This window comes from Ruditapes philippinarum, unplaced genomic scaffold, assembly GCF_026571515.1.
Source record: "Ruditapes philippinarum isolate M1 unplaced genomic scaffold, ASM2657151v2 ctg133_1_1_1_1, whole genome shotgun sequence".
In the NCBI taxonomy this organism is placed as follows: domain Eukaryota; kingdom Metazoa; phylum Mollusca; class Bivalvia; order Venerida; family Veneridae; genus Ruditapes; species Ruditapes philippinarum.
This window is the reverse complement of record NW_026864453.1, coordinates 426,022-438,237: the sequence shown is the minus strand read 5'-3', so window position 1 is coordinate 438,237 and position 12,216 is coordinate 426,022. Positions and strand designations below refer to the sequence as shown.

The 12,216-nt window shown below is 30.3% G+C and overlaps 1 protein-coding gene across 1 annotated transcript; it reads left to right on the top strand.

The window, feature by feature from the left end:
• The first annotated feature begins 400 nt into the window (after positions 1-400).
• On the top strand, positions 401-4,137 carry LOC132725651 (visual pigment-like receptor peropsin). Its single transcript, XM_060710829.1, has 4 exons — positions 401-582; positions 958-1,124; positions 2,240-2,348; positions 2,754-4,137. Exons 1-4 carry the CDS (start codon positions 516-518, stop codon positions 3,014-3,016), a joined length of 606 nt encoding a protein of 201 aa, XP_060566812.1. The 5' UTR covers positions 401-515; the 3' UTR covers positions 3,017-4,137.
• Positions 4,138-12,216: the final 8,079 nt, after the last annotated feature.

Here is a 12,216-nt window from a genome sequence, read left to right as displayed (position 1 = left end):
TCAAGACATTTAATATGTTTTCAAGACTGTAAATTTAAGTTTAAATTATATTCGTATGAGTAAAAAGTAGCGTCTATTCAAAAAATTTCCTTTGTTTTGCTATTTTATTAACCACTCCTGAATAATCATTTAGATAAACACTTACAAGGTCGACCTAGACTTGTCAAATCTCAAGGGAGAAAAATAAAGGACATACATTTACATTGCTGACTGTGCTTCAAAATTTATAATTGATGACGACTGACAAAATGATTTCTTAGACGTAAGCCATTGTTTTATTGAATTAAACTATTTCTTAAATATTCTCAAATATGTAGCAATCTTACATTTAATGTAACATTTACTTTAATTTTATCGTATTTTAAGTGTGTATTTTAAGTATCAATTTCATTTCAGGCTGTGTGTATTACGGGTTTACAACAACCTTACTAGGCATTACACAGATATCTTTATTGGCAACAATAGCGCTCGACAGATACCTTGTCATTGTACGCCCTTCACATTGTACTATTGGCATGAGTAAAGCTGTCACCATGGTTATATGTTGCTACGGTTACGGATTTCTTTGGGCACTATTTCCAGGTATTGATTCCTATCATACCACACTATGGAACCGGACTTTAATTCAAATAATGAATACCAACTAACCAATATATTGTATTCGTTCTTAATTGATTATATCTTTTTCTTAAAATGTATAGCTGAAATGATAGACGGTAAATTCCCTTTTATTTTGAACTAACTTTTACAACTGCTTTATCTATGAAACAATTCTCCAAGGTCAAACTCGGATTTCAGGTATTTAATTGGTCAGAAACTCACACAGAATGTACAGTAACCAATGCAAATCCAAAAATCTGAGTCAATACTCCAAATAAAATTTTATAACCTGAGCTTATCTTTAATGCATAGAAATATAAAAAGAATACAATGAAAATGTTTTTTTTTACATTTTAGCTGTTGGGTGGAGCTCTTATCAATTGGAGGGAATTCGATTGAGGTGTGCCATTAACTGGAGAAGCAAGCGTCCGCTAGACCTGTCTTATTCTTTATCAATATTAGTGTTGGCATGGGTTGTGCCCCTTGGAATAATCCTCTTTTGCTATGGAGCAATATGTACTTTGGTATGTGATTTTTACTTTTTCCAATCTGATAAAACATTATTTGCCGCTAGATTGTATTTCTTTTTGCGTAGAGATTCATGAACGAGCTGCTGCTTTTCTGGAATAAAGGCTCTTGTGCGGAGTTTCAGATCAGTTGCCTGTTTTTTTCTTTTTTGACAACGAATTCAAACATATTATTACATAAATTTTGAATATCTAAAATTGTTTTTAATAATATTTTTTGTAAATAAAATCTATATGTATTGATTTCCGGCATTCATTGAAGAAGTCTTGCGGCCTTTAAGATATGAATCAAAACAAAATATTTTTTTTCATATATTATATATATTATACAGTTATATAATCATTTGTTAAAATATTTTAAATTACACACTTGAAGTTATTGTCCGTTGTGCGTAATATATTTGCCTATCATTGACATCCGATAACATGTGCTTTGTCTGTAATGCTTAGGGTCGGATTTTGAAGTGGATGTTTGTTTAAATAGAAACTAGACAACATCGATTATCGTGAATTATACTCTTTACCAAACAATTCAGAATAGAGATTAATATCTTGAGCATCCGCCATAACATCAAAAAGTTCTTATGTGCCGAAATGCTGTTGAAAATGTTACTGCTTTGACATTGTATAAAACGTATCATTTGCGACGTAATGTGGATCGTTAATCTTGATAGGATTTACGCTTTCTTTAACAAGTAGAATGACATTAAAAGTTCCAAACGCGGTATGAACCATTGTCGTATTTTATTGTTGAACATGCTCAATCAAGCCGAGCTTGCAACGTTTTCAACTTTCGCGCTTATGGCGTTCTTTAGAGCTTCTGCTTTTCACATTTTAACTGTTTTCGTGGGTTCAACTTCCGACCAGGCAAGGCAAATGTTAACTTGAGCAAAAAAAAAAAAAAGACAAGAAAACCAAACAAAAAAACTTAGCAATAATTCCATAGTACTTGTTATCTCAAGGAACGGATTCAAAATTTTGTTTGTAAACTTAAAGTTTCCAAAACAATCGAACTAAAATACATTCTGTATAAATTATATCGTTGACCTTTTTGATATTACACTGGAATGTCGATTAACGTCTTTATATCATAGTATATTTTATACCTGTAGATATACCGGGAGAGAGCAAAGCCGCTAAGGGCAACAATGAGAAAAGGAAAGACGGGGAAACACAGACGTCGAGAGCAACGTGTTGCCATAACGGTTCTCCTTATGATTGGTAAGAATATTTTATAATAATAAAAAAGATCAAACCATAAGAAATGAAAAAAATCTGAAAAAATATTATGAGCTTTTTTTACATTTTGTAAAGAAGTTATGAAATAATGAAGTTTCGATTTTGAAATCATGTAAATGACATATTTCCTTATAAATGTTTGCTTTGGATTGAATAAAGCACTATATTCAAATGCATTCTAAACATTAAGTTAATGTAGAGTTTTGATGAGGGTGATATATCGGTATTGTAATTATCTAAAATACTTTTATGTCGGCTTTCTACACGGGTTTATGTACTATTTGTTGCATAAGCATTTTTTATAACTTAATATTATAGTTAGAAAGAAAACAAATATTTTAGATGTTTTAAATAATCATATATTATAAAATACCTTCCATTTTGCAGGTGCGTTCTTTCTAAGTTGGACACCGTATTCTATTGTTACAATCATTGTGATATTTGGAAAGCTAGAAGACGTTCCTGTGTCTGTTGTTATGATACCAACTTTGATGGCCAAATCGTCAATCATTTGGAATCCGTTAATTTACGTGGTTCGACACAATGACTTTCGGAAAGCGTGTTTACGTCATGTGCCTTGTATTACATGGATTAAAAACGCATTTGTTTCCACATCGATGTCAACCAATACATCCTCGTATACTGTATAATATCATATGGATTTTTTTCAAAGGCTCTTTGTGTGTGTTTTTTTAGATAATGGTACCATGTGATAAAGAATGTTTTTGTATATGATAAAAGAAAAATCATAAACTTTTGTTTTTTCAACAATTTTCTTTTTTCTTTTTCTTCATTTGTTTCTTCTCTTTTACTCCAATGTTTCTAAAAATAATTATTATAATCATCAGAATCATAATAATGATAATTATAAAATAATTTGATAAATAGCAAGGGTTTCGTATAATATTACATAAATATTTGCTTTTATTATATTTTTTCACATTTGAATATTTCATGAAACGTGGTATGCCTGTCATTGAAAATATGAAAATTGAAACTATTGTGTAAACAGCAATTATTCAAGATGCTAAAGGGAAGGGTAATTAATTCTGTCATACACAGCAATTTACGATATTTATATCCTATAATTGGTTTCCACGAACTGTTGTTTGTTGTTCGTTTCCACAAACTCTTCCATGGTGTAATACATGTACATTAACTTCTACTGAAATTATTGTTTATATAACAATTTCTATAAAAATCACATCCATACATAACAATAGATAAATTACATAATTTTACAAAATAAAAGTTGTTTGTGTACGGCCATTGTATTCTAATTTACAAAAGACTGTAAAAGTAACATAGTGTATGTTTCAAACCTATCGTAGGACTTTCAACAACACTGCAACGTTTTATGTGATGAGCAAAGAACAAAACAATGGACTACATTGCTGAATAGCGATACATAATACATGCACAATCATAGTGTAGTATGATTTTATCAACGATAATATCATGTCTTTTAAAAATGTCTGAAGAATATTGCAAATGACAAATGAATTTGTTTAACGTTATTGTCTTTGGCTGCTGTCTCCAACATGACGAGACATTATTGGTGCTCCAATAACTTATTGTATTATTTGCTCAATATATCAGCTGAAAATATCATTATCGCATTCATCGACGGAATCATGGCATACCTAAATGTGTATTTTTATGTATACTTTATATGACCATTGTGTAAAATACTAACATTATAAATTATTCATTTTTTTTTTACATTTCAACGTATTCAGCATACTTTTGTTTTGGATACCTTCAGTAAATTTGTTCTTGTTGAGATAGCATCTACATATATATTCATAATAAATATTTTTCTTAAAGAGGAACATAGTTGACATTCTTTTAATTTACCTTGTTACACATAAAAGATGATTTTGTTAATCAGTGAAGTTATATCATAGAAGAAGAATTAAAGTGGATTGCAAGCGATGTTTGCAATGTGTTACGCTTCCTTCGCAGCTCACTGAATACACTCACGTTACTTCAGTGGAACATTCGACCGATGCGCAGAAGAGTAGTAATGTGTAAATCATTTTCTTTGTTCACTCGGTTCATTTTACTTTTTAAATACATTTTTACAATTTTCAGGAAAATTAACATGTATCTGAGGCGTGCTAGTTGCTTTAATAACAAACAAATCTATTTTGTTTAACAAGACAGAGCGTGTCAATGATCTGTTAAAAAAGTATTGTTATATAAAACGGTGTACATTTACAAGTTATTAAAGTGGTATAAAATGCTTGTATTACTTTTTTGTGGCTTGACATTTTTTCCACAAATTTAATTAATAATTTATTATTTCCTCTGTAAAATTATTATTAAATTTTTTTTGAAAAAAGTGAAATGAGTCTTAATAATTTTGAAAAGTAATAAAATCTGATATTTGATAAACAAATTTTTTATCGGTGAAAAATTTAAAAAAAAAAAAAAAAACCCAGTTTCAGAAATTTTAAAAGTAAAACAAATTTTCTTGGAAAAAAAAATCCCCTTTTCTACTTTTTTATATCGGATATATTTTTCATTTTGAATTTGATTTAATTCAAAAACAAAAAGTAAAGTTCAGGTTGGAACGTCACAAAAAATAAAGATTACAAATCATAAAGGGTGATTATTTCTGAAATCCCCCTAGGTGGTTTTTTACCGTACACAAGAAAAATTTTTAAATATTTATTTAAAATTTTTGTTTTATTTGATCAACAGTGTAGTAGATATGTCGCAGAAAATTTAAACACGTAAATAATATTTATTTATTATGAATATCTAGCAGTGTTTATGAACTTAGTAAGTGAAGACATATTAGTTTTATTGCTTAATATAAATTGAAATTCATATACGTGAAAATATAATTATTTGGTATCAGTATTATATATTCTTTTCATAATGTGTCTGTGAATTATGAAGTTATAAGAAAAGATATAAAGAAGATGATTTAGAATTAAATCACAGATTTTCTTTCACCCAGTTTTCATATGTTTTTGTTATAAATAACAATTTTATTTGAGAAGACTTTATATATTTTTATTTTCTTCAGTATGTATCTAAAAAGATATAGAGAAACGGTGATTCATCGGAAGCATTAATAACAACTAAATTACATGAAAATTGCAGATTCGACAACATTCAGTCTGTACATGAGGAAACATGTTAAACAGTACAACACCACTCACGCCCCCTAGCACCAGTTTGAGTGGTATTGAATTTTCATCACTTAAAAATGCCCCGAACCAAAGATCCCGTGCGAAAAAATAAAAACAAAGGGAAAATAAAAGGGTTTTCGCCCAAAGGCATGCACCCGCTGTTTTGATTTACAAATGTATAAAGATCTTGAGAAAAGGTAATCCATCGGAAGCATGAATCACAACAAAATAACACAGTCAATATTATTTCAGACTCGGTTTGAGTTTGCAAAGTAATTTAAAGTTCACGCAATCTTTTCTTGTATTAAGGTTTCTTCTAATACTTTTTAATAATTGTTATCATCGTTTGACATAAATGTTTATGAACGTCATTTAAAATGTCTGTAGTTCGTTATTGTTTGATATGTCGGGACCAAGATTCGTATTATGCTTTCTTATTTAATCACATTCTTTAAGTTTATAGAACTTTCCCTTTTTGATTTCTTTCTATCTTGTGAAACATAAATCATGTTAACAATAAAGATGACATAAACACAATCCTCAATTTCTAGCAATATTCGTTACCTAACTGCATAGCTGAATGTCTCATTTCTGTTTTATTATTACAGCATTATTAAGTTGCTTCTGATTTAATTGCATTAATTTAATAGAGAACAGCTAAAGTTTCTTGTTATATATGTCAAACACTCCTTGATGAAAATTAAAACATTTACAATGTATTAGATAAAATCATTGTATGTCAAAAAAAGATTAAGTCAAATTACTGCGAAACTACTAATTGTAGGATATAAATCAATTATCAAAATAATCTGTATTATTTACGCATATTTTTTATATATGATTCTACTGTCATATCATTTTACAAGATATTACCAATCAAAGTAGCCGTCAGAAATGTGCTGTTTTGATAAGACATTTTCCCCAACGTATGCAAATAGTTCGTATATGCGCCGCAAGGTTTTTTCAATAGTTACAAACATTTGTTTAATATAACTACTCAGTTATATTTTGATGGCAAATAATTTATTGTACAATTAAACCCAATGCTGTGCAATAAAGTTACTGAAGTTTGTGTCCGTCATTGCGGCAAAAAGTTTACACTTTCTCAGTCCAGCAATTGTATTTGAAATGTGTAATATGCCATTAAGAAAAAAATGCTATACTATAATGTAAATTTACAAAACTACGGAATCATTCTAATTAATAATTACACCATGAAGAAGTTCTTCAAAGTTTTATCATATACACCGACTGATAAACTGAGAGTAATATGGATTTTATTTCACTGCCTAACATAATATTTATACCATCATGTTTAATCAAGAGGGAATCACCACAACTCCCCAGATTACAAACTGATAAGGTCATTTTTGGGTCACTGTCATTCCTTGTCATTGAATTTATTTAAGTCTAGTTTAGTTTGGTATAGTTTAGTATGCTTAGTTTAGTTGTTAGTTGTTAGTATAGTTTCTTATTTATTTATTCCATTCGTGCACAAATAGTTTTTTCGACTTCAATAAATCACTTTCTGCTTCGCTTCAGTGAACTAACTAACACTTGTGTCATAAGAGGAAACACGGTATTGACACGAGTAAGTATCGAACCCATGATCTCGGAATTCAGTGGCGGAAACCGAAACTACAAGGCCAATGCTATTTTATTGTTCAGCGAATAACTAGATATAATGTACGACATAATAGAATGCCTGATTGTAACAAGGTAATGGTGATAAACATGAGTTAAAATAATCCTCTTCAAAGTTCAATCGGGCGAACTTGATAGGCACAGTAGGTGTCGTAGTCCGTGTTTGTACACGTGAGAAAGAACATAAAAATTACAAGTAATTATACCCTGTGGATGTCCATTATTAAATGATGTCTAATTAGTAGGTAAAATTAATCTCTCACGAGTATTCGTGTGACACTTCCATGTTTGTCTTTTCAGAGACAATTTGCCTGTAGCATTTTCCTTATTTTCTTATGAGTGACTTGAAAAAATTCTTTGCTGAACTTAACTGCAACGGATTTAGTTTAGAAAATACCAAATTACAACTTTTTGTTACATGCTTGTGAAATATTGTAGTTGATATTTTTAACGTGAAATTATATTTTAATATTTGCACCGCGAAATTATGTTAAATGTGACTTATGAATCATTTATAACGTCTGTTCACTCTGACATATATTTCGATCTCAAACAATTGAATTGAACAACCCTATTTAAAGCATAAGATTAAACGTAAAAATTACTTTGATTAAAAACTTGATTTGTATATTATTAAATGTTCAAATGTGATGTTTCAAAAGGTTTTTTTTATAAGTGATGCAACTAAATATTTGATGTTATTATTTTACGTTTTCTTAGATACGATTTGTTGAGATGCGAATATATCATACTTGAATCACAGTGTCAAATGCAAGGCAAAAATAAAGTAATGTCATAAGCAATGTACAAAAATGTTTATATTATAAACTGGAACAAGTTCATACGTTGCCTTGTAATCACATTAAAAATTCGACTTTGCATATCCCTTTAATATTGTATCATTTTATATGGAAAATTTTCAAAATGTTTTTTTCCCCACAAAAGTAGTTCAATTTTTCCTCTATAATCCAGGAAAAATATCGTTACAGAAAAATTTGAATCATGACATTGAACAACTATGATATAGATATTAAATAAATAACACATGGGTTTGTGGGTAACAGTAAAAAAATCATCCCGAGGAAAATACTGTTACCCGAGGCGTAGCCGAGGGTAACAGTATTTTTACGAAGGATGATATTTTTACTGTTACTCACAAACCCATGTGTTATTTATTTTATTACCCCGAACAAAAATACTGAGATGATCTGAAATTGTCAACTAAATCTAACTGTAACAAAAATAAACCAAGAGTAACAAATAACTTAACTGTCCTTACCTTTTTAAGTTTTAAGTGTACTTTACTGTAGGCCTACTTGAGAAGTTTTCTTTTTCTTTTATTCTTTAAGCAAGTGATGATATCTACAAATCATAAACATACAATAAGCTAGGTTTTATTTAGGAAACAAAACACTTACCCATTTACACGGTTATGATCTGTGAAATCTGATCCTTCTGTTTCCAGAATATTCTTAGCATGGTTTTTGACAAAATAACGATGATATCCTATGTCCACCATATCTGTAACGTTTCACTGATTAAATTTGTTAAATAATCCTTTGTTGAATGCTTAAATCTTCTGCATGTTCCAGTTTGACACATAATTATTTACATTGCAATCACTTCCGTTGAAAACGGATGTTCACTTTTTGACTATTGTGCAAAAAAATATTTTATATGCTAAAAGCACACCAGGATACAAACAACTAAATTTTACGAGTGTCATAGGGACTCAGGAGGAGAAATTGATGTCCTATCGGGGTTTAACGTCGAAAATAAGAATGAATCGAGAAAAAAATGGCGGCCATTTTATTTCATTTTATTTAGGAAATAGACCACGTGACCGCTTAAAAAATACTGTTACCTAAGTAACAGTACAAAATTTTTAGTCACGTGGTACACTTGCATTAACAGTAAAAATAACTCCCAGAGGCCTATGGGAAATTAGCATTACGAAAAAAGTGAGGGGTAATAATAGTAGATCTAAATAATATATTGTTTGACATTTTACACAGGCCAGTATGTCAATGTTAGAACAAGAAATACATCATCCACTATACCTGGTTTAATCGGAAATACTTGCAGTCACATTTCTACAGATGCACCTAAATTTTATATTCACCTTTATCTTACAAATTACCATGTAATTAAACACTAAATATGATTGTACTTAAGGATGTGAACAACTTCAGTATATCATACTTTTTTTATTTAGCAATTGTAAAGTATTGTTATTAAAAACAGAAATGATATGATTTTTTTGTTTATCCTTGTATCATTACTTACAGAAAATAGATTTTGTTACTTTCTTACACGCACACACAATTTCCTTGTAACAAATCAAACACATTTACCACGCCTAGAAAATAAATCGGTGTTGATCTAAATGGACTAGCAATTATTGCTTGTGGCCGCTTCATACAATTATCTGGACGCATCTGTACTATTATAACCTGACCAATTAAACGCTTTTACATTTAAATAGCACTTTAAGCACTTTGCCAATGCTTTTGCCAGCGAAAATTTCCACGGACGCTTGGCACAAGACAAGAAGGTGTGTATATAAGAAAGTAGGCTAAACATAGACTACAGCCATTAAAATTAAAACTACAGCAGGTTCAGTAGAAAGTCCATGGTTAAGAAGATACAGAAATTGGAAGGAAAACAAAAAGTCTATTAACATCTACGCATGATCAGTGGGGACATTTCAATGTCATTAATTCCGATTATATCTTTGTGAGTTTACAATTCTAAATTCCACGAAGATAAAATCGGAAATTCATGAAGTTGAAATGTCCCCACCAGTCTTTCGTAAAAATCGAATTTGCTCTTTCAGTTCGCGAGCGATAAAAAAGATAGTCACATTTATATATAAGTACATGTATACCCAAGGTAACAACTATTATACCAAAGGTACATATTTACCATTCAGTGTATATCTTTTCTCATTTCCTTCGTTTGTCCAATCGGAGTGATAATAAACATGCAAAACAAACATGCAAAATATCCGGTTCCTTTTTTTGAAATGTGGTCCTTAAAGACTTTCTTCAAAAAGCTAAAATGTCATTTTTGTTGATTACCAACTAATGTTTTTTCCCTAAACATGCTAAAATTGACCTCTTGTTAAAGGCAAATTATGCTTCAGAAATATATATTTTTTATCTTTAGACATGTCAAACATGTGTTTAATAATGTTTTAATATGTAACATGTTTAGTTTAACAACCTACGAAAGTAGTGCAGAACGTACAGTAATGTGTTGCAAATGTAGCAAAACGTGAACAAAGTAGTATTTTGGGTCCAAACAAAATACTTATATGCAAATGTAGATATACAAATATAGTTACATCAAATAAAAAGTGCAGAGTTGTGTAATTCATCTCAAATGTGATATTAAATGAACTCCACTGACGTACCAGAGCCCAAAAACATAAAATTTATATTTCTTACAAAGGCACCTAAACCGAAAAATATGCTACAGATATATAAGAAATATACTTTGAATAAATTGAATACCGTATTTTTGTGCTATTTTTGCCCGATTTGATTGAAATGCGTTACAACGCTTTTCGTTTTTTGATGATATTTTTTACAACCAGTCTGAAAAAAGAGAGGGAGCGAATGATTTGAATTTTGCACATTTTGTTATTTAGTCTGGATGTGATTTAGAAGTTTAATTAAAATAACATTTAAGATCACTATGTTCTAATATTGTCTGGTACTGTCTTAAATACAAGTAAAAGTGGGAAGCACTATTTTACGTGACAAATATGTACCAAATGGTCTGATGTCAATCAATAAGTGAATGTGGACACTCTCGAGAGGTGAGACTCTTCCTTTTACGGAGTGATGATACACTTGTCCGTGGAATCACAAACAATATCAGTGGAGGTCCTTTTCTTCAAAACGCAACAGCAGCTTATGTCCTTAACATAGTGTCACATTTGCGTACTTGTTTCACATAGACAAAAGAGCTATGATCTTGATCTTAAAGGTAGCGACCATAATGTTGCGCGCAACACATTGTCTCAATATGGTGATCATTTCTGTGAAATAATTGTTAATTACGACTTCAAATAACGAGGTTATGGGCCGGACACGATTTTGCTGCAAGGTCATGCTGTGAGGTCATGCTGTGACCTTGACCTTCAAGGTAACTGCCCAAATGTTGCACGCGACATGTCGTCCCAATATGGTAATCATTTCTGTGAAATAGTTGTAAAATCCGACTGCAAATAACGAAGTTATGAACTGGACACGAATTTGGGACGTACTTACGGACGGACTGACTGACGGACAGACTACCTGGCGACTATATACTCCCCCGAATTTTTCGGAGATCATATTAAGGTATATAAGTATACGCGTACTTGTTTTAACATTGGCATATTTTTTCTTGGTCTGCACGGCATCCATTTAAAAAGAAATCTTCATATTTCAAACCATGTGTTTTGTTACACAATTTATATGATGAAAAAACAATATGAAGATAATTTATTATATTTTCTGTATTGCAATACAGCATTATTTCTCAATAAGATAAAAGGCGCAATATCTCATTACTTGGTGAAATTCGGTATGAATTTAGATGTGATTTACTTACTTGCCTGGACATAACTTTTTATCTGAACTTTACTACAATTATCTGAATAATAAATAAATAGGTGCACATAAACACGAATTGTATTACATTTAAAGCTATATTTAATACATTGCCACACAGATATTTAAAGCGAAATTACAAATTTAATATATATTATCACGGTACTTTGGGCTATTATAATTTATCCACTTCTTTTCAACGAGATTTTTCAAAATGTTATTGATATATAAAAATTTGGTTGAAGCTGAATGAGAAATTAAATTCGGTTCCCATTAGATATATACTCTAATAATATACACGCTACACAGACAATGTCAACATCAAATCTAGGAGTTAAAATTCGTACCGGAAATTCTGTACTTACCATTTAATTAATTATTTTTTAGAACAGTTGCTAATTGTAACTGATTTTTTCTAACGTGAATATACTAGCACGTAAACTTGTCATTAACTTGTCGTTT

Coding starts and splice junctions, on each gene's coding strand:
- LOC132725651 (XM_060710829.1), top strand. CDS start 516: ATGAGTAAAGCTGTCACCATGGTTATATGTTGCTACGGTTACGGATTT. Junction 1,125..2,239: donor ATGGAGCAATATGTACTTTG/GTATGTGATTTT, acceptor TTATACCTGTAG/ATATACCGGGAGAGAGCAAA. Junction 2,349..2,753: donor AACGGTTCTCCTTATGATTG/GTAAGAATATTT, acceptor TCCATTTTGCAG/GTGCGTTCTTTCTAAGTTGG.